The sequence below is a fragment of the Gadus chalcogrammus genome, chromosome 2 (genome assembly GCF_026213295.1).
Source record: "Gadus chalcogrammus isolate NIFS_2021 chromosome 2, NIFS_Gcha_1.0, whole genome shotgun sequence".
Taxonomy (NCBI): domain Eukaryota; kingdom Metazoa; phylum Chordata; class Actinopteri; order Gadiformes; family Gadidae; genus Gadus; species Gadus chalcogrammus.
The window spans coordinates 8448157-8468809 of NC_079413.1; the positions used below are offsets into that span (position 1 = coordinate 8448157).

General features: G+C 41.0%; 3 protein-coding genes across 3 annotated transcripts; 2 read left to right on the forward strand and 1 right to left on the reverse strand.

Moving 5' to 3' along the window:
• The first annotated feature begins 1865 nt into the window (after positions 1–1865).
• Positions 1866–4204, forward strand: ccdc43 (coiled-coil domain containing 43). Its single transcript, XM_056579065.1, has 5 exons — positions 1866–2085; positions 2561–2651; positions 2817–2952; positions 3198–3253; positions 3372–4204. Exons 1-5 carry the CDS (start codon positions 1912–1914, stop codon positions 3557–3559), a joined length of 645 nt encoding a protein of 214 aa, XP_056435040.1. The 5' UTR covers positions 1866–1911; the 3' UTR covers positions 3560–4204.
• Positions 3378–11662, reverse strand: moto (minamoto). Its single transcript, XM_056579061.1, has 8 exons — positions 11474–11662; positions 11265–11381; positions 8967–9118; positions 7959–8066; positions 6194–7799; positions 5979–6110; positions 5499–5664; positions 3378–5414 (listed from the first exon to the last, which is right to left on the reverse strand). The coding sequence occupies exons 2-8, from the start codon at positions 11328–11330 to the stop codon at positions 5236–5238; spliced, it is 2409 nt and encodes an 802-aa protein (XP_056435036.1). The 5' UTR covers positions 11331–11381; positions 11474–11662; the 3' UTR covers positions 3378–5235.
• Positions 11663–13767: 2105 nt separating this feature from the next.
• fzd2 (frizzled class receptor 2) lies at positions 13768–16912 on the forward strand. The gene has a single exon (XM_056579066.1). It carries the CDS (start codon positions 13990–13992, stop codon positions 15616–15618), a length of 1629 nt encoding a protein of 542 aa, XP_056435041.1. The 5' UTR covers positions 13768–13989; the 3' UTR covers positions 15619–16912.
• Positions 16913–20653: the final 3741 nt, after the last annotated feature.

A 20653-nucleotide genomic window follows, 5' to 3' on the forward strand; every position in this document is an offset into this window, starting at 1 on the left:
TGGATGCAACCTATTTTCCATTCCAAAAAACAAATTCCTTAATTTCATCGGGAAAAATAGTTGTTTCATATATAGGTAAAGTGGAGATGAGTGAGGATATTGAAATCAGGAAGGATATAGGGTCAGGGTAATAGTGTCTTAAGGATGGCTTTCTCTACAAGACGAAAGGTGTTCGATCCCCAATGACCACAGTCTCAGTGTAAGTATTTTTTGAGCAAGATGGCTGACCCATACCTGCTTCTAAAAATAGAAATGTATCTGTTGCTTTCGATAAAGGTACTGTACCTGCTAAATGACCTAATAATAATACCAATACTAAATCTATCATCGTTGAATGCTCGCCGTATGTGCCCATGAAGGGCTATGGTTGGATAGGGCTGGATATAACCTATTTCTTTCCTTTTAGTATATTTTTGGGGGGATAAGGGGTGAGTAGCCACAGGTACACTGACCACAAAGTTTTGGCAGAACCGGCCCTTGAATTTATTCACCACTGTCTTTGAGACCAACATAATCATTTATTTGGTTTGTTTACAATTTCTGCTTTGGTGTGTTGTTTTTTTCACGTTTTCAGATGCTGAGTCTTAGTTTTAATCGGAACAATGGAAACAATAGCTATTTGAATACCTGTCAAAAGACAGAAAGTGTCCAACTTTAAAGGGAGTAATTGCCAAAAAATATATTACAATGATCCTGGCCAGCTTACAAGTGCTTCTTGAAATATGAGCAAAAAATGTCAAGAAAAAACAATTATCGTTCAGAAATCTACATTTTAATTATACTATCAAGGACAGTGACGGCATAATCAAGCTGTCTTTTTTTAATCAGGATCTATTGGAGTCATGCCACTGATGCCGATCCTTATTTATGCTAATGTGACTCAGCAGATGTGGACTTTAGCAGCAACTGGCTGTAGCATATCGTTTCCAAAATTAGGATTCAATGATTTCAGATGAAAAACACGAAGAATTGGAACTAAAAATCTACTTAAAAAAGAAAAAATACATATCTACAAAAGAAAAAATCTTTTTTTGAAGCATTCATTGTAGTTGCTGACCTTCTACAGTCCTGCCATCTTTATTTTAAGTAATTGTTAAAAAAAAAATCCATGCCAAGACCCTGGGCCCAGACCCCACTTCCCAACATTCTCGAGAGGTAGGCCTAGTCTATTCATGTGCTTGGGAATCGAACCCATGGTCCCAGCAAACAACCACTGTTTTGTCAGCCAAAAGCTGTTGTTCCAAGAAGTTGATTACCATCAGCATCACCCCCCAGTGCCAGGCAACGCTTATGAAACCAGGCGGGGCTTTGGCGCTGATGTTGATCCCTGCCCTCCTGCTCTGTTGGCAATGTGACTTGAATGTCTACCCGGCCCACAGAACAAACGTAATAAAGTATCCCTAGATCAAAATGTTAGGGTTTATCAATAACCTTCCTTTCTTGATAACAAATCATAATAATTCCTTTTCAGGATCTGGCTAGCAACAGTTTCAAGCATAGCCTGGCAATGTTGAAGCGCCAAGGACAAATTAAGACTTAGACAGGCATATGCTATATCCTACAAAAACCTAGGGACTTACAACTCCTAATATGTTCAAAACAGTTGAGGTTATCATTAATTACCATTAGAAGCATACCGGTGTCTGGGTATGTTCGCGAGAAGAACTTTGTCGCCCTCTAGTGGGCATTCAACATCATAAACATTCCGGAATCTGGTCAACTTACTGTTAATTTCCGAAAGTAAAATATATTGGTCATCTTTTTATTTTGAATACACATATCAATGTCAGAGTAAATAATCGAACAACTGTTTACGACAACATAGCATGTTGCTGCATACCACGTTTGATTGAAACTCACAGGCAATCAACAGGCCAACAGCGTCGTGTCCAAGGACCCCAATCGGCCAACATGGCTGCGCCCGTGGCAGACGCCGGCGAGTTTGAAAAATGGTTAAATGATCGCCTAGATTCGTTGGAAATTGATCGTGAGGTGTACGGAGCATATCTCTTAGGAGTCTTGCAAGAAGTGGAATGCGAAGAAGAGAAATTAGAAACGCTTCAAGGAATACTCTCTGCATTCTTGGTAAACCCTTACAGCAGCATGTCAACTACCGCTACGTCTTAAGTTGCAATATAGTTACTTTCTACTAGGATTTATTGTCAGTACTAGTTATATATTATCTCTTAAATTGACCGTCACGGAATAAAGTGTTATGATAGCGGATTAATGAACTCCGTTCATAGGGTCAATGGTGTTTGGTATATTAAGGAAGGTGTGGCAGATAGCCCACCAAGTCTATAAATAGCGTTTAATTAAGTCTTACCATTTAAGGATTGCGCATAAATAAAAAATGTAAGTTTGTTGAGCAGTCCTAACATTCCAAAATCTAACTTGAGTTTAATGCAGACTCCAGATTGACTCGCCAATCATGATGTAATCAATAGTATATGGTTGTAATAGTTACCAATGCTGTGCTCCATACCAAATACTTGTAGGTTACAATTGCAAAGCACTTAATTTTTATTCGTAAGAGGTTGTTTTTGCTGTTTGTTGGTAGGAGGGTGACACGCTCGAAGATGTCTGCGAACAGATTATCAATCAGTGGACGGAACACTGTAATCGATCAACTAAGTGCGACGATGATGATGGCAAGTATCTTACTATACACCCATGATACAAACCGATGACGATTGTGAGAAAATGCGTTTATGCCAACCTGAATGAATATTGACAGCAATCTGGAATCTTGTAAAAATCAAAATTTATTTATATAAATTGCACATTAAAACATAATTTTCTTGTTTACCATGTAGCTGATGTTCAAGCCATTGCCAGTCTGATGGAGAAGCAGGCCCAGATCGTGGTGAAACCGAAAGAGGTTTCCGGAGACTCCAAGACAAATAAACAGGCTGTCCTGGCTCAATATGCCAATATCACAGACGAAGAAGAATATCCTTGATTTTACAGCGCAGTCCAAATCGCAGTTCATCCATTGCTTATGTTGACTTGATGGTTGTGTGGTGATAGATTGGGTGATATATTGTACACAATTACAATGACACTTTTGGCTTTGCTCTATGAATATTGATTCATGCTAACCATGTATTTTCCCAACAAAATAGCAAAATAATTTGGACTGAGCCATTGATCCTATGTCAATTTATATTGTTATGTAAATTCCTTAATGCAAGCACTGAAGGTATAGAAGAGGAGGCCACAAGTAATGCCCATTTTTCAGGAGGTGAGAAGTGTATCCTTTTCATGCGTCATATTGTCGTGGAGTCTGATCTTATGTGTACCTGAACTTAATTTATAGTCAACTGGCACAGCAGAGCTTTCTCCTCAGTTTCCTTCACTGATAACCGCAGCCTTGTTCAAGAACACTAATGTGGAGCAGGTATTGAACAGGCAGAAGGAGAAGCGGGATCAGGCCCGGGAGGACTCTCAGAAGAAAAAGGAAACGGACAAGATGCAACGGGAGAAGGATAAACTGGCCAAGGTGGACAGAAAAGACAAGGAGAAAAAGCGCACACAGAAAGGTGAACGGAAAAGATAAAAAATACAAAAGAGCACTTCAAGGATGTTATTAAGTAAAATCTGAAATAATTCCAGCACTGTTGATGTCTATCCTATTCGTGGTCTGGTTAATGCCTACATTTAATTTGACCCAATTTGCTATCTTTTGGTGTAGAGATACGTTTACCAACTGCCTATTTCTGTGCTGATCCTTGAAGATCTACCAGTAAACAAATTATCAGTTCAGATGATCACATCCGTCAGTGTTATTTGTGTCATTAAGATTTAGATTTTCCCGATGTTAGGATCCAGCTCATACAAAATGTGTAGTACACTCACTGTGCATCGAATGAAATAAATACGATTCAAGGAGAAGTGGGTTTATAAATGATGTACCAAACCTTAAACATTGGTTGCTTAGTGCCGATAGCTTGTGAAGATCCAATGCGAATATCAGAGTTTGCATGAAGCCAACTGGTGACATGTTGAGTATTCATAACCACTTGCATTAGAGTTTCAGTCTATGCACATCTGTATGAGAATAAGAACACGACTACTACTCAATTACCTCAAACATTCTGTAATATGGTTAAATGTTTGAACTTTATTTTAACAATGAGTTATTTCACCAACATTTTAAATAAAATAACATTTTCAACAGATTAACAGCTTCAGTTTTGTTGAGTTGATGATGGATCTAGTTAAATGGTAAATGTAACGACAACAAAAACTTAGAAATGAGAGAACTATGGAAATTCAAAGTATAACGGAGCAGTGATAACATCGTGCTAGGTGTATGACCTAGACAATCAACCCTAAAATGTACTAGCAAAGGACAGGTTCAAACACCCCAATATTTGTCAATGATAGTCTATAGGCAAACATCATTTGTTAATAATTCTAAAAAGCTTTATAACTTCACAACATGCAAGGTATATTTTGGTCCATGTTCTGAACTTCTGATCAAATTGGTTTGACTAATGTTATTTGTTATTTGTTGAGTTAATTTCAAATGATTATCGTTCCGGGCTATCGGGTTTCGGTAACACTTTATAATAAAGGTGCCGTAATAAATAGCAAACTAGTCATTACCTAACCCTTTATAAATATTTGTTAATTATTACTTAAAATATCTATTTGGCACAAGTTAATCGTATTCTTTCCCTGACCAGTGTCGCGGTTAGGGTTAGGGTTGTGGGTTAGGGCCGTGTGTTAGGGTTAGGGTCGGGTTAGGGTTATGCAAACAAATTAATTGATGAAAAAACTTAACTTGTGCCAAATAGATATTTTAGTAACAATTAACAAATGGTTAGGTAATGACTAGTTCGCTATTTATTGTGGCACCTTATTATAAAGTGTTACCCGGGTTTCTTTTAAATAAATAACAAATTAAAACTAAATAAATAGTGCACATACTTATTATATTGATTACAGGATATGGGTTGGCAAATAACATTTTACGAACAAAAGCTATCCAACCAGAAGATCCTGAATGCTTTGGGATAGTCTAGTGCCTCAGGCACCAGACTATCTCAAGTTCTCATTTCATGGTAGTCTTTTTGACCTTGATTTCATTACCACGCCACTTAAATCCTATGAATGATTTGGGATACAATTATAGCGGGTTTTTTTTAACACAAACAAGGCTTGACATGTCTTTGGCAAACCTCTCAAACCAAATGTTTCAAGCCGTTGCTGATGAATCCCTGTTAAGAACTACAACCTTCTTGCTGGGATGCTTTCCTCTGTGACCGCGGGGGTCTCGGCATCACCATGGATATCCAGTACGCCGGCAGACATGGGGATGGTGGCCTGGAGGGTGCACCACAGGGCTGTGCGTGTTTTCCTGGTTGCGCTGCATAAGTCTTTCAACGCCATGGCCAACGGCATGATGTCTGTCAAAAAATAAAGGGCATATCTGGTTAAAAGATAGTCCCAACGCTGCAGCGTTGCTGCTGGTCTACCTGTGTGGTCCCTACCTTGAGTGCTTCCCTGCTTCTGCTGGCTGGTTAAGTTAATACACTCCTCCCTGCGTCTGGTTTGGGTAGAAATGATGGCCTTATAATGACGGTCAAGAGTTGAGTGGATGTAGCCCTGGAAGGGTAAGCTGCTCAGGGGGTCCAATTGATCCAGAAGGCTCAACACCTGTAGCACATAGAAACCAGAGATTGATCACTTACGCTTTTCTGCTAGAATTACTGATAATTAAGCAGATTATTTTATGGGAAGCAACCCACATGAATTCAGATTAATGTTAGGTACAGATAAATGTTGTGCATCTTGCTCAAGGGTTCCTATAAGTAAACTGTGGACCTTGGGGATGGAACCCAAGAACCTCTTGCTGGGTTGGTTGGGGTTGAAAAACCTGGTCCGTAAACTTAACTGTTTTATATATTTTTTTAATGTTTTGTAAAAGAAAAGAATGGAAGAAAACGGTACTAGGGATTCTGGGATCTCACCCTGCTATGTTCACGGATCTGGTCAACAATGAGACGGTCCACTCTGGAGGGGTTGGGTGGCATTTTCGGCAGAAGACTGCTGGTTGCGACGTTAGCCCGTCTCCCAGCAAATGTTTTGTTAAGGATCACAAACTAAAAATACAAATCGCATGAGGTTATAAGCTTGAGATTATCGTGCATAACTAAGTTAGTTATTTAAGATCGTTAGTCTGTACCTTCTTCCTCTCTTTCTCCAAGCATGCTAACTGATCACAGCATTCCTCCAGATAATAGTGGAGCTGACTCATAGGTCCTCCTCGGTTCTTGGTCATCGGTTGAGGTGACTTAGTTGAAGCCATATCAGGATACATACCCCCCCCTGCACTCTGGGCCACCTGGAAAGCGATGTCGGGTTTTAAGGCTGCGAATTCTCCTTCTGGCCTTCTGTCACATAAGTCCCGGCAGGGCGGCCCACTTCCATAGGGCTGAGAGGGTCTGGAGCTCTGGTTAGAGTTGGAGTTAACACCCATTTTGAAGGAGCTCGGCCTTGGATCACTCACAGGGTATGTATGGGGCACAAACTGTGGCAGCTTCCCAGTATCTGCTGTGCTGTTGCCAACACCAAATCTCTGAGAGCCATATGTGTTTCCTGATTGGGGGAAGTAGAAGTTGTTTCTTTGTGGGAGACCATGTCGGGGGACTCTTGTGTTGCACTCTGTGCGCTGAGTGGAGAGGAAGCCATCTTGAACAAAAGCACCAGCAGTACTATGCAGCCTGCTCTTCTCTCCCCGAAGCCCCGCGTCAACATCTGCCTTTCTTAAGGGTTCTGTACTCATGCCCAGCTGGCTCTGTCCCGGTACATGGTGGACATTTCTTCCATCCCCTCTGCTTAAGTCCTGCTTGTAAAATGGGCTTCTCTGATTTGGGGGAAATGTGCCAGGTCCAAACTCTGAGACTGGTTGATGTTGGTTGAAGGGCAGATAACCTCTGTCCCTAGAAGCCATGTTTGTCAGCTGGCTTTGCTGCATCTGATCCTGGGAGTACTGGTTAAGAACCTGGTTCACATTAGGCGTTGCGGTTAGGCTTTGGGTTATTATGTTACTTTGGTATGACTTTATGGGGTTACATGGAGCAGAATTGGAAGTTGATTGCTGAATGTGCTTTGTGTCATGACCTTGGAAACGATAATTGTCTTGGAATGCATGTAGCATGAAGCCCTCATTTGGATTTCTCTGCACTGGACCTATATCTCCCCCCAGACCCCTTTTTACTGGTGTTCTCAATGCACTGTCTGGAGACATTGCAGAATTGGTCAATTTAAAATGGTTATTCTCTTCAACCATTCTTTTCTTAGTGGCCATTAGATCTATAAAAGGTCTGACCAATTTGTTGACATCCTGCGGTGAACTTTGCTGGTATTGTTCGGGGCTGCTTTGGATATATTTGTCATTATAATCATTAACTAAACGGCTGTCCATTTCGCCTTGGTGACCAAAGGCATTTTTCTGGATCGGGAAATTTTTCCCAATAAGTTGACTTTCCCTCATTGCAGACAGGAAACCGTTCTCCATGCTGGGCATTGGTAGACATTGGGGCTTAGTTGGTTTCAGAGAGTGGGGCTTGTAGCCATCCATGTCGCCATTGGATGACTTAGAAAGCCTTTGGTTGCTGGTGTTGAAGCCATAGAACTGCTGAAAACTGTTATTAATTTCTTTAGAAATGACCGGCCCTTGTACTTGGTCGAAGTCTGGGTTTGCTTCTGTTGATGCGGACTGAGAGTAATGTGGCAAATCATTGCCTATCGTCTGGGGAGACCAGATTGATGTGAATTTAGATGAATTCCTGAAAGAAGTGAGATTTTATTCAATAAATCCATCATCAACTAACATAAAATACTTCACAGGCTACACCTTTTGAAAATGTTTTGCCCTAGTTAATTACTGTGATGCATAATTAACTTGTTTTTTTCTTAAGTAACCATTATTAGAGCAAAAGACGCACCTTTCGGTGTGGCTGAGGGGGTCAGATGAATCGCCATCTTCCAAAATGTTTGAAACAAGGCCATCTAAATCAGCAACACTATCACAATCAGTTGCATCGGACAGGTTTCTTGAAAAGGAAGACATGAGAACAAAGTATTTAGACATCATTCAGCATCCTTCATAAAAGTCATCACAACATTAGGGCTGGGACGACGCGTTGACGTAATCGATGACGTCGACGCATAAATTACGTCGACGCGAAAAATGCGCGTCGATTTAAAAAAATAATAATAATAAATAAAAATGCCCGGCGTTGGAGCGTAGTAGCAACGCGAGTGGCTCCTCAGACTTTCATAAGTGCAAGGCGCCACGCACTCGTTCCTCTAAAGTATGGGAATTATTTAATGTAAAAGGAAACGATTCTGTGATATGTCGTCTTTGCAAAATGGAGATGACTTTCCATTCTAGCACCACGGCAATTCACCAGCACCTGAAGAGGCGCCACCCGGTAGCAGCTGCAGATGACCGAGCACCATAGAATTCTAAGAATGCATTACTTTGCACTTTTATTTTGGAATTTAAAGGCAATAAACATGTATTGAAAAGTTAAGGAATTTATATTTTTTTCATTCAGATATGTAATTCAACATGTATAAATTGCTATTAGTCAATAAATGGGGAGATAATCGATAATCGAAATCGAATCGGACTGAAAAAATGAATCGTTAGATTAATCGATGCATCGAAAAAATAATAGCTAGATTAATCGTTTAAAAAATAATCGTTTATCCCAGCCCTACACAACACATTGGTTGGAGCATTGGTTCAAATCTACTTAAGACTCATCTCCTCATTCCATGTTGTGTTACAGAAGGTTTGTGAAGGGCTCTCACCTCTCACTCTCGTGTTTTAGCTACTTTATTACTTAATCATTCTTGTTCTTAACATTTATAAACTTGCGAATCATATACATTGTCCTTAAACTTATTCTACATAATTTAATATTTTGACGTGTTATTATTAATACCTGGTACTGTTTTGGGAACACCGCAGAAGTTGAAAGGGATCTTCGGCATTGTTTGGCCACGGTTTGTGGTTTTCTGGCAGGTTGAAGCTAGGAGTAGGGATTGGAGGCTGTCCCAGACTCCCATATCCCCCATCATCTTGTGTTTGGGATGCCTTTAAAGCAAAAAGGAGGAGCTGTAAGACAATATTAGCTAGACCTAGCTTGATGAAAGTGATTATTTCAAGAATCGGCATATATAAAGTTAATTATCATAAGAAATCCTTGCAAGTCAAATGGTATTTGTAATGATACATGAGCATTGTCAGAGAGCTACAAACATACCTCAATATAATTAAAGATTATCTGAGTTAACCTATTGATGCATGTTATACAAGTAGACATCTCTCAGTGGAAAATCCTGGGTAAATTGTATATCAGAAATCCATGTCCCATATAAGCACACACTGCACATGTGGATCTCATTTTCATTTAATAACTCATACCTCACTATAAAGAGGGGTGGAAATATGAATGAAAGGCTGAGTTTGTCAGAACTTGTCCCTTTGGTTTACTGGAATGTGTTTATTTGAGAAATAGTAAGATGCCGTGGGCTGGTAAGCAACAGGTTGGAAACACATGGGCATCAAGTTACGTATACAGTAGGTGGATGTGTAACTTTAGCCTAACCCTAATCCTAACCCGCCCACACATTTCACTTGGACAACAGCCCCCACTATGCTCTTCTACAGTGCCAAATATGGATTATTCCTTTAAGCTCTGGTTCAATTTCCACAGCATTGCCACTGCACAAAGCTAGAATATACAATTCTCACTTATAGTAAAGTAAGTGAAGTTAGGTGCAATTTTAAAGAACCTTTTAAGTTTCAATAAAGTTATTGGTTTACCATCAGATTTCACTGAGCAGAATGATGAATAGCAAGTTTTGGCATACGCCCATTGGCATTAATAAATGTAATAATATAATCATTAGTGTGGTTGCAAAGCAAGCCACACTATTATAGTTTTTTCTTCTTCCACCTGATTTTGGTAATTATCTGCTACCACAATGTTGTAAGTATTAAAACCAAGCCCATTGCAAAGAATTGCACACATACATTTTATTTATAACACACTTTACACTTTCAAAGTGCTACAATGCACCTTAAAATATAACAGAAGACTAGCTAAATTAAAAAGAAAAACAAAAAAGAATAATTTACAATAGCAGTTAAGCAGTGCACTGCTCCATTCCTGCGACTTTTCGAAACGTGTACATTTATTTTGCATTTACAAAAATAATTATTGAATATTGAAAGTGAATGAGGAAAAAAAAAATCGTCAACACCCGAGTTTAGAAACAGCGCATTGGCAGGTCTCCAAAAAAGTACCGCTAAAACTCAATCGGACAAAATCAGCCAGTTTGAAGCCCGCTTCCAAGCGGACCAGAGCCTTGAATCCAAGCCCCGAGGAGCAGTGCATACTCCCGCAATCCACCAGTGCTCAGCGGCATAGCCTCGTATTGCAGCAAGGGGCCCAGAAGTAGATATCTCCGTTCATTCCAATACAAGTGGGGAACAGGAATTTGACTCCGCAAAAAATATCTTGATAACAATCAAAGGCTCATAATTATCTTTATACCATGTACTAATAAAATGCAAGTCCTCTCTTTCCAAAACGCCACCTCAAGCGTTTTATTAGCCGTTTTATTTATTTGCAGGAGAAGGAGTTTAGGGCAAATGAAAGGAGTCGTAGTGAAGTAAATGTCGTTTCGGCCCGGCATCAGAGGGCTCAGTCGTCAGTGTACGGCTCAGTTAACATCTCGTGTCCGAGGTTTTTCCTTTTACTTAATATGAATGACGTTTATGTATTTAGGCACTGTGTTTACTTTTTATCAGTTAAAGTCGCCGAGGGATGTGTAGATAGACCTCTTGCTTATGATGCTACAGTAACAATGCTAGAAGACGAGAATATGTATGCATCCAGCACGTCCTGGACAAGGGCGTGGCTGGCTCCCGTGATCCGGAAGCAAATCCCCCCCTGATGTTGCCCCGCGCAGTTTTCATAGGAATGAATGGGCGCCATTTTTTAATCCGCTGTCCGATCTTTAATATGTCCATGATAGAAAATTGGGCTGCTTACTTATGAGCCTTTCTGGTATAACAATGTTAGCATGCTCACGGAATATGGAGCACACGATGAGGTGGCTCACCCAACCACACGCAAAATGCACATGATGCGACACGTATAGTTGTCGATGATTTCCATCGCATCATCTGATATCTCCTCAATCACGTAGGCCTTTGTCGTACTTTGGCTTACCTTGTACTTGTTCGTAGAAACGTTCGGAATTGACTCATATGTATTCCGAAAGCCTTGATATGCCATATTAATTTTCAGTAACTTACTGATTTCAGTCTTCTTTAACACATTATTGACCTAGAGAAAGCCATACAAATACGTCATTAGAATATCGGGCATTTTTAACCTAACGTTTGTAATAGATAAAAATAATAAGTTAGGCAACTTACCTTAGTACATAACGTAAGTACATAACGTAAGTTAATGTTTTGGGTAATTAATGAGGTTTTCACGATTTCATTATCATAGTTTTTTAAAGAGATAAGAGTACAACAGGCAAACTGCTTGAGAAAGTCGTTTTAACATGATCCGCGCGCACAACCGACGAACTTCTCATTCTCAACTGTGCCGTGCGCTCGTGGCTGTATCGACCTATTAAGATCAGTCATCCAATCAACGTAAGTGGGGGAAGGACAAAAACGAACTGCATGGCAACCATCCAGTCACGCCTCTTCCAGTAGAGCCCATGGGACCGAGATCGAAAAATATGAATATGTTTCAATGGAGAAAGTAATTGTCTTCTGGTCCCAGTCTTTATATGCCCCGGATTACACACATATGTTGTTTGTGGATTTAAATGATAACTTTTCATGTCAAGAGCGGTCAAACATGCTTTTCATGTTTGACCGTTTATGGTGCAATTGTTCAGTTAAAGGCTGTAGAGAAAACATAATAGCTGGTTTCGAAATCGTTCCCTATTCACTCACTCACTATTCCCTATATAGTTTATGATATAGTGCACTATATAGAGTACGAACAAACGAGAATTTGGACACTACGTTGAACATTTCTAAAGTCATTTGTGTAAGTAAATGGCCGGGTATTCGTGTGAAGCAGACAAATGCGCCCACATCAAGTAAACAAACCGGTCCCTCACGGGGAAAGCTAAAGCTTGTATTGATGTTGAATTTTACATTTCCTTGATCACTTTTCTTTTTTTTTTATTAATTTCGAATGTTACATTTTCTATGTTAAATCCCTAATAAATGTTGGACATTTCTAAACGAAACCCGGAGACTCCATTATTAAACGTATTCGTCTTCGCGGTTATTCAGCTTCTTTTCCCGGAAAAACATGACCGCATTGCATTGTGGTATACGGGAGTAACATGCAAGCTTAAATTGCTTAAATTACGCAAATTTTGCGTAATTTAAGTCCACTATATAGTGCATTAAACTTACCACTGAGAATGCACCAGTCTTTATATGGCCTGGTTTACACATAGGTTGTTTGTGGGTTTAAATAAAAAAAATCATGCAAAGAAAAAAATAATAATCCGAGGAATTATGATAATGTTAGGTTTTGCTTTGTGAACTACAGCCCCTCGCTGCTCTCGACGCGAATGATAGACGTCACCACCACTTTTGTACGGACAGCGATCTCTGCTCCACTTCAGAGCTTTTTCCCAAGGGGAGGATAACAGCATTGAAAGAGGTGAAAACCATTATCGGGGCATGTGTAGATTTTCAGCTATTCCACCGCAGTCGCAGGGAACGTGACGTCACATACGAGACGTGTCTTCCGCATTGTGTTTTCTCTACAGCCTTTAACTGAACAATTGCACAATAAACCATCAAACTCTTGGCATGAAAAATTATCATTTAAATCCACAAACAACATATGTGTAATCCAGGGCAGATAAAGACTGGGACCAGAAAATAATCACTTTCTCTCCATTTAAACCCATTTTACAATCTCATAGGTCCCGCTGGGGGTCTACCGGAAGGTGCGGACCTATGGCAACTCTCGATAGATGTATAAAAAAAGTTTTCTATACGTTTGTTTATATACAGACATAGTCAGACAGATATAGACATATATCAGATATCATTAATCTAACTATCTATCTATCTGTCTGTCCGTCTGTCCGTCTGTCTGTCCGTCTGTCCGTCTGTCCGTCTGTCTGTCTGTCTGTCTGTCTGTCTGTCTGTATATATACAGACAAAGTCAGACAGATATATAGACATATCATATATCATCTATCTATCTATCTATCTATCTATCTATCTATCTATCTATCTATCTATCTGTCTGTCTGTCTGTCTGTCTGTCTGTCTGTCTGTCTGTCTGTCTGTCTGTCTGTCTGTCTGTCTGTCTGTCTGTCTGTCTGTCTGTCTGTCCGTAGACAGACAGACAGACAGACAGACAGACAGACAGACAGACAGACAGACAGACAGACAGACAGACAGACAGACAGACAGACAAAACTCTCTCTATATTGTTGATATATATATAAATATATATATATATATTGATAGATATATTGATAGATATATATATATATTGATAGATATATTGATAGATATATTGATATATATATATTGATAGATATATTGATATATATATGTATATATATTGATAGATATACATATACATATAATGTGTTGTCGGTCGCTGTAGAGGAGGTGGTGATGTTGGGCGGGGGCAAGACCATTGCCTGCCTTTACTTTGAGTTCAAGGGGAACTTAAAACAGTCTCAGTGCTTCGGCTGTGTCGCGTCAACCAATGAAGTCAGAGAGCAACGCGGAGCAGGGTAGCGTTGAGGAAAAGATAGTGGCGGTCCACGAGTTCTTCTAAAAATAAGAGTTTGTCTTCAAATGCTATTCGCACAGGGCGACGAATGTTCCCTCTTCGGGATTTACTCTAATTTGAACTAACTGAACAACCGTAAGTACGCGGCACGAAAATGTTGTTTCATATTAGTTGGGTTATTCTGCTCACGACAGCTACATATTCCGCCGCGGACAACGGAATAGCTCCACCAGAGCATGGATTTTGCCAGCCTATTTCAATACCATTGTGCACGGACATTGCATATAACCAAACGATTATGCCCAATTTGGTGGGTCATTATAATCAAGAAGACGCCGGACTAGAGGTTCACCAATTCTATCCTCTGGTAAAGGTACAGTGTTCACCAGAGTTGAAATTCTTTTTATGCTCTATGTATGCGCCTGTGTGTACTGTTCTGGAAAAAGCCATCCCACCATGTCGCTCTATATGTGAAAGGGCAAAGCTGGGCTGCGAGGCGCTCATGAACAAGTTTGGCTTTCAATGGCCAGAACGTCTCCGTTGCGAGAACTTTCCTGTTTTGGGAAACGGGAACATTTGCGTTGGGCAAAACGACTCCACGACTACAGTGCCCCCGGTTTTCGTGCCAGTGCCAGGAACAACAAATGTTAACGGCCATCCAGATACGTTAACGAAAAAGTTTCGTTGTCCTTCCGTTCTCCAAGTCCCCACATATCTAAATTATAAATTTCTAGGCGAAGTGGATTGCGCCGCTCCTTGTGAAAACACACGGAGTGCAGGATATATGTTTTTCGGTGAACAGGAGATCAAATTCGCACGCATATGGATTTTATTCTGGTCAGTGCTTTGCTGTGTATCCACATTATTCACAGTCACCACATACTTGGTCGACATGCAGCGTTTCAAATACCCAGAGAGACCTATTATCTTCCTATCTGGTTGCTACTCGATGCTGTCCATAGCCTACATAGTGGGCTATTTCCTGGGGGACAAGGTGGTGTGCAATGACAGTTTCACGCCAGAGGGCTACAAAACCATTGTCCAAGGCACAAAAAAGGAGGGATGTACGATACTCTTCATGATGGTCTATTTCTTCAGCATGGCCAGCTCCATCTGGTGGGTCATCCTGTCTCTCACCTGGTTCCTGGCCGCGGGCATGAAGTGGGGTCACGAGGCCATCGAGTCCCACTCCCAGTACTTCCACCTGGCCGCCTGGGCCTTGCCGGCTGTCAAGACCATCAGCATCCTGGCTATGGGACAGATCCAGGGGGACGTCCTCAGTGGTGTGTGTTTCGTCAGCATGAACAACCTGGACTCCATACGTGGCTTCGTGCTGGCACCCCTCTTTGTCTACCTCCTCACGGGCACCTCCTTCCTGCTGGCCGGGTTCGTGTCCCTGTTCCGCATCCGCACCATCATGAAGCACGACGGCACCAAGACGGAGAAGCTGGAGCGGCTGATGGTACGCATCGGCGTCTTCAGCGTGCTGTACACGGTGCCCGCCACCATTGTCATCGCCTGCTTCTTCTACGAGCAGGCCTTCCGCCCCCACTGGGAGCGTAGCTGGGTGCGCCACAGCTGCAAGGGCCTGGCCATCCCGTGCCCGGCGCAGGTTGGACCCCACATGAGCCCGGACTTCACGGTGTACATGATCAAGTACCTGATGACCCTCATCGTGGGCATTACTTCTGGGTTCTGGATCTGGTCCGGCAAGACACTGCACTCCTGGCGCAAGTTCTACACCAGGCTGGTAAACAGCCAGCAAGGAGAGACAACAGTGTAGGAGTGTTTTTGCTATGTGCCAGCACACCAAATAGGAGAACCAACATGGGTTTTATACAAAAATGTGTGTAACCCACAGCCACTGTTGTCAAAAGGTAGAATGGAGGTTCACCAAGAAAGTGAATGAGCCTTTATTGAGTTACTGGTTGTGATGGTTCCTCGCTGTTAACATGAAATTGTAAATAATGGTTGTGTGAACCTTATTATTTTCTAAGTTCATTGTTCCTTTGTCTGTCGATGTTTGCGTTACCTTGCATAGTGATGCAAAAAATACCAATGGTACTGTTTTGTTTACACTTTTTAGTGAAATAAATTAGAGTAGCGCTCAGATTGAGGATATACTTAACATTTAGAACTCAAAATTGGAATAAAGTGTACGACATGGTATTATCACTACCTTATCACTTGAATTATGCATGAACTCTTTTCCCCACACACAAACTGTTGTACTATACGGGATCCTTCTTACATTGATTATTTTCTCTTTTATATATATTTTTTGTATTTTATTGAGTTACAGTCAGTCTCTTTAATCATGTAAAGTCGATGTAAGTTGTGTATCGCAACATTCATGTACGGCCTATAATTATTTTTATTAATTACTACAGTGAAGTTTTTTGTATTTGCTGTTTTGACAGTTGAGTACCTCTGTGCCTATTGGTAGGCAGCTGCCAATAAAATGCTGCTTATTACACAGCTTCTGGTGTTCTGTTTTGGAAAGTACTAACGTTCAATGCATTTATAGAATGCTGGAGAAAAGTTTAAGCATGACTATTTTAAGGTATAAGTAAGGTATTAGGTAACAGTCTCATCAGCATGTTGGTTTCTGGAGTGATACAAGCGGGCTTATTTTTATATGGTTTGAATTATTCTCCTATTCAGTGTTGACTCCAGCAATTTAGATTGCTATGTTGGTGTATAGAATTATCTTAAGTTTTTGTTATTCGTTGTACCCTGTGATATTGTCTGTGCTCTCAGTTTAGCTCAGGGATCATTCATACTTGCATATCCAAACAACAGTGAAAGCCAAAAGTAAGTTGCAGATTCAAACCCACAATATCTATGTTTATAAACGGACCAAAACAAATAGTTAAATCCCTAGCTGGAAAGCTCCAAGGTATACAAGTCCAACCTTTTATAGAGTCTACTAAACAGTATGCAATTTCTTATATTAAATTGCCATAAGGTTTTTACAACATGTATTTAGTGTAGAATATTCGACCACCTAGTGAGTATTTTTTATTGTGACGTGAGAGCTTAAGCCATTATATAAGATACAATATAATGAACACGTATGCCATGTATTCCACTGATAGGGGGGGGGGGGGGGGTGTAGTAACAGACGGGTCAAAACAGGTGATGATCAGTGATCAAAGTTAACTGAAGACCCATGTTTAGAAAGAATATAAATCTAGCCAACCCCCTTCTTCTCCACTCACTCCTCTCCTTCATCTGCCTCTCCCTCTCTGCTCAGTGGATCACTGTGGGGAGAATGTGAGAGGGGTAAATAGGAACAGCACTCGGGCCCCTGCCTCAGTGACAGACAGTCTCCTGTGCGCTTATCACTTCAAAGTGCCGCTGAAACCCGACTAGCTCTGTGTAAACAGCGCTGCCGTGCCTGAAGGCCCGCTTCCTGTGTTTAACTCTACTTAATGGCCAGCCTTCTTGGCTTAACGCTGAACCAGAGAAGGGAAGATAAAGTAAGGGAGAGAGAGAGAGTCAAGGGATTGCAGGAGTCGATTTGTGGGGGTGCAATGGAAAAAAAATAGGGTTTTATGGGAAGTTGTTGCATTGTTTAAGTGTACAGAAACCTTGATTGCATTGGGATAAACTTAATCGACAGGTGAACACAAACAAAGCATCCGTCTTGACAACTACATGATGTCATACGTCATGATTTACAGTCTTTCGTGTTGGACTTCTGCCAAAACTCTCTCTTATGGGGTGTGCTATCAAGAGAAATGTGGTGCATGTCTGCAATTATTTGTTCAACGTGATGGGCTGGAGGTTTATTGCATGCAAAGGAATGTTGACCGTCCTCCTCTTGGAAACACTGAGACATATATATAATCACATCACGCGCTGCTGGTTGTGCCAGCCCACTGGAGATATATAAACATTGGAGCTGGTATATGATCCTTCCCTAATTTTATTTTCAGATAGGACATGGAATGACTAGATAAGAACATGTTGTCTAATGAATGGCAATGTTGTTGATGGAATGAAGCAATACAAACAATAACAATAACAAGGCATTCACAAAAAATAGAAATCAGGAAAGGTGAAAAGAAAAGATTGGAGGGAGGTGGAGTTTCATCTACATTTTTAATGCAATGTTTCGTCTGAGACTCCTATGGCAATGGCTTCACTCATTGTTGATGTCAGAACTTCGACTGAGTATGCGGGTTGCCTGCCATAACATTTAGCTTGGGGGCTAGAATGGACAGGCCAATGGAATGGGGATGAGTCAGGAGGAATTCTGATACGGATGATACGGCGTGGCTCTGGAGGAGGTCAGGCCTCGTGTCAAATGCAAAGGCACAGGATTACATGGAGGCACTATTACCAAAAATAATAGGAAGCTAAATGTGTTCGACATGTAGCAGAGTTGGCAGGGGATAGAGTGTTTTTTTTAAGCGCTTTTTCAGACTAATGCTGTTAACTGGTCTCTAGCCAAAGGGAATCTGGAGGCTTTTTTTTTTTTCTGTTAGAGCTGCTTCATGTTTTTATAGCACCAGCATTTCTCTTTATCTAGGCTCCTACACCCTCTTTCTCAAGTATTTTCAAACCATTTGTCGTGACTTTTATTACTCAAAAGTACACAGACACAGTTAATGGCTGGCATTTGCCGGCTAACATAAACAAAGAGGGCCACCCACTCGCAAACAAACAAACACCCACAGACAAACAAACATACACCCTAAATTTGCACTACAGCTTCTATAATGGTAGTGCTTGTCATTTTCAACTGGGATCCCACCAGCTCGTTGATATCTTCTTAACAGTCTGCAGCATGATGGGATGCAAGAGGATTGGGGGGAGAGTTAAAGTAATGATACAAGTTAAAACACTTTGGCATCGGTATAAAACGTTTACTGGTGATGTACTTTGCACCTAAGGTCCTATTTTACCATTTTGTGTAATATTAAATTTTTCCCGCGGCTTTACTCAATTTATGTAGCTGCTAAAACGTCACATGGAGACAGTGCTGCAGCTGTAGTAGTTAGAATGGAGTTTAATAGGAGAGTAGGTTATGACTTCAAATCGCTGTAGCACCAACCACATTTATTTCACATGGGGCTCTGTCTCAGAATCACTGTATGTTTTATTTTGTAACGGGTTTGGGCATGGCCATGATGTCCGGGCAGCTGCTGAGGCATGGCCTTATTTAAAGTGGAAACGCCTGGTAGTCACTGTAAACCCAGTCAATTTGGTCTGTTCTGACAGCAGGGAGCCAAGATATGGCGATTCATTGAAAATCTATTTTTTTCTTTGAGCTTAAACTTGCTAGCCTCAGTATTGGCTACAACTTTATTTTACTTTCAATTTGGGACGGATTCTTTCCCCAAAAGCTCTAGTTTGTATTCAAAAATATTATTAAAGCCTGTTAAACATTTTTATAAACGTCTGATTTATTTATTCATAGGTTTAAAGAATATTGGTTCCTCCGAGAAATTCCGGGTAACGTGAAATGTTGTAGTAGATAGCGGTAAAATGACAGCCAGTGAAAAATAGAAAAATAAAGAAATAAAGAATATTTCACAAAACAGAAAACAAAAGTCTTTGGACTTGGTTGTAAATCAACAATAAACATTTTACAAAAAGTGTTTAAGGCTATATTAAGTTCACAATTTGACACGTATACTGTACTCAATAAATGCAAGGGCTATTTCCATAGAACACGTATTTTCATAGCATTTTAGTTGGGCCTGTTCCACATCATCATCATCATCACCATGCATCCAATCCGGGAATGTTGTGATTATTGTTGGTCACAGTTTTGTCTGGTGTTGGTCTTGTTTTGACTGGTTTTAGAGCCAGCACACTGTGTGGCAGATGGGAGGAATTAACATATGTTTGACAGCTGCAATAACACAACCAAATACTGCATTGGCTTTAGATGTGTTGTACATTTCATGTTATGTTCTAACTACTACTGCCTGTAATTTTCACTCACTTCCACCCTTTATTTACACTGACGTGCCTTGCAAACGGAGCTTCAGCACATACAATAAAGGTTCTTGTTATGTGCACGTCCAAGGTCAAGCACTGGATTTCCCACTGATACAGCTTATGGGAAGGAGATGGGGGAGGTTAACTGAAAGGCAAAACGTTGAACAAGGTAAATTATGTTTCCACTGTAGCCACCGTGGGGTAGTCAGCACAGGAAACAAAACTGTGCTTGTAGCCGCAGGGGGGCCCTATAACGCACGGACTCTGTTAGGCCCCTCGGGCTCAAAGTGATGACTTACTGACTGGGCTCCTCTACGATGCGTTGCAGCCACCCACCTCACAGTTTCAAGGAATTTACAAGCTTGGCCGTCTAGTCTGTCAGTACTCCCGTCCAGCACACTGCAGCATTGTCCCCGCACAGACATTAGGGGAAATGTTCTGCTTCAGGCAAGGGAGTGTGTGCATGTGTGTGCGTCCGTTTGTGTGTATGTGTGCGCGTGTGTTTTTGTGCGTATGTGTACATGGGTGTGTACTTGCTCTTACACATGCGTGTGAGTGTAGTGGTGTATGAGTACATATGCAAGTGAATGGGAAGCGGTTATAGCACAGGCAAGAGTTCCCGTGGTTTCACTCTCTGTAATTTCCCTTCCCTGTTTGGGGTAATTACTTCCACATGGGCCCAGCCCAATCGAGATAGACAGGGCGGGAGGCCTCATAATGGCTCAATATTGGAGTTTAACAAACACATGGATGAACTTTTACTAGTGGATTGGTCATTCTTCTATCAAGAGTCATCGTAGTGCATAGCAATTAATCCAAAAGTGCACCAACCGGGACCTTTGGTCTTAAAAAAACAGCTTTAG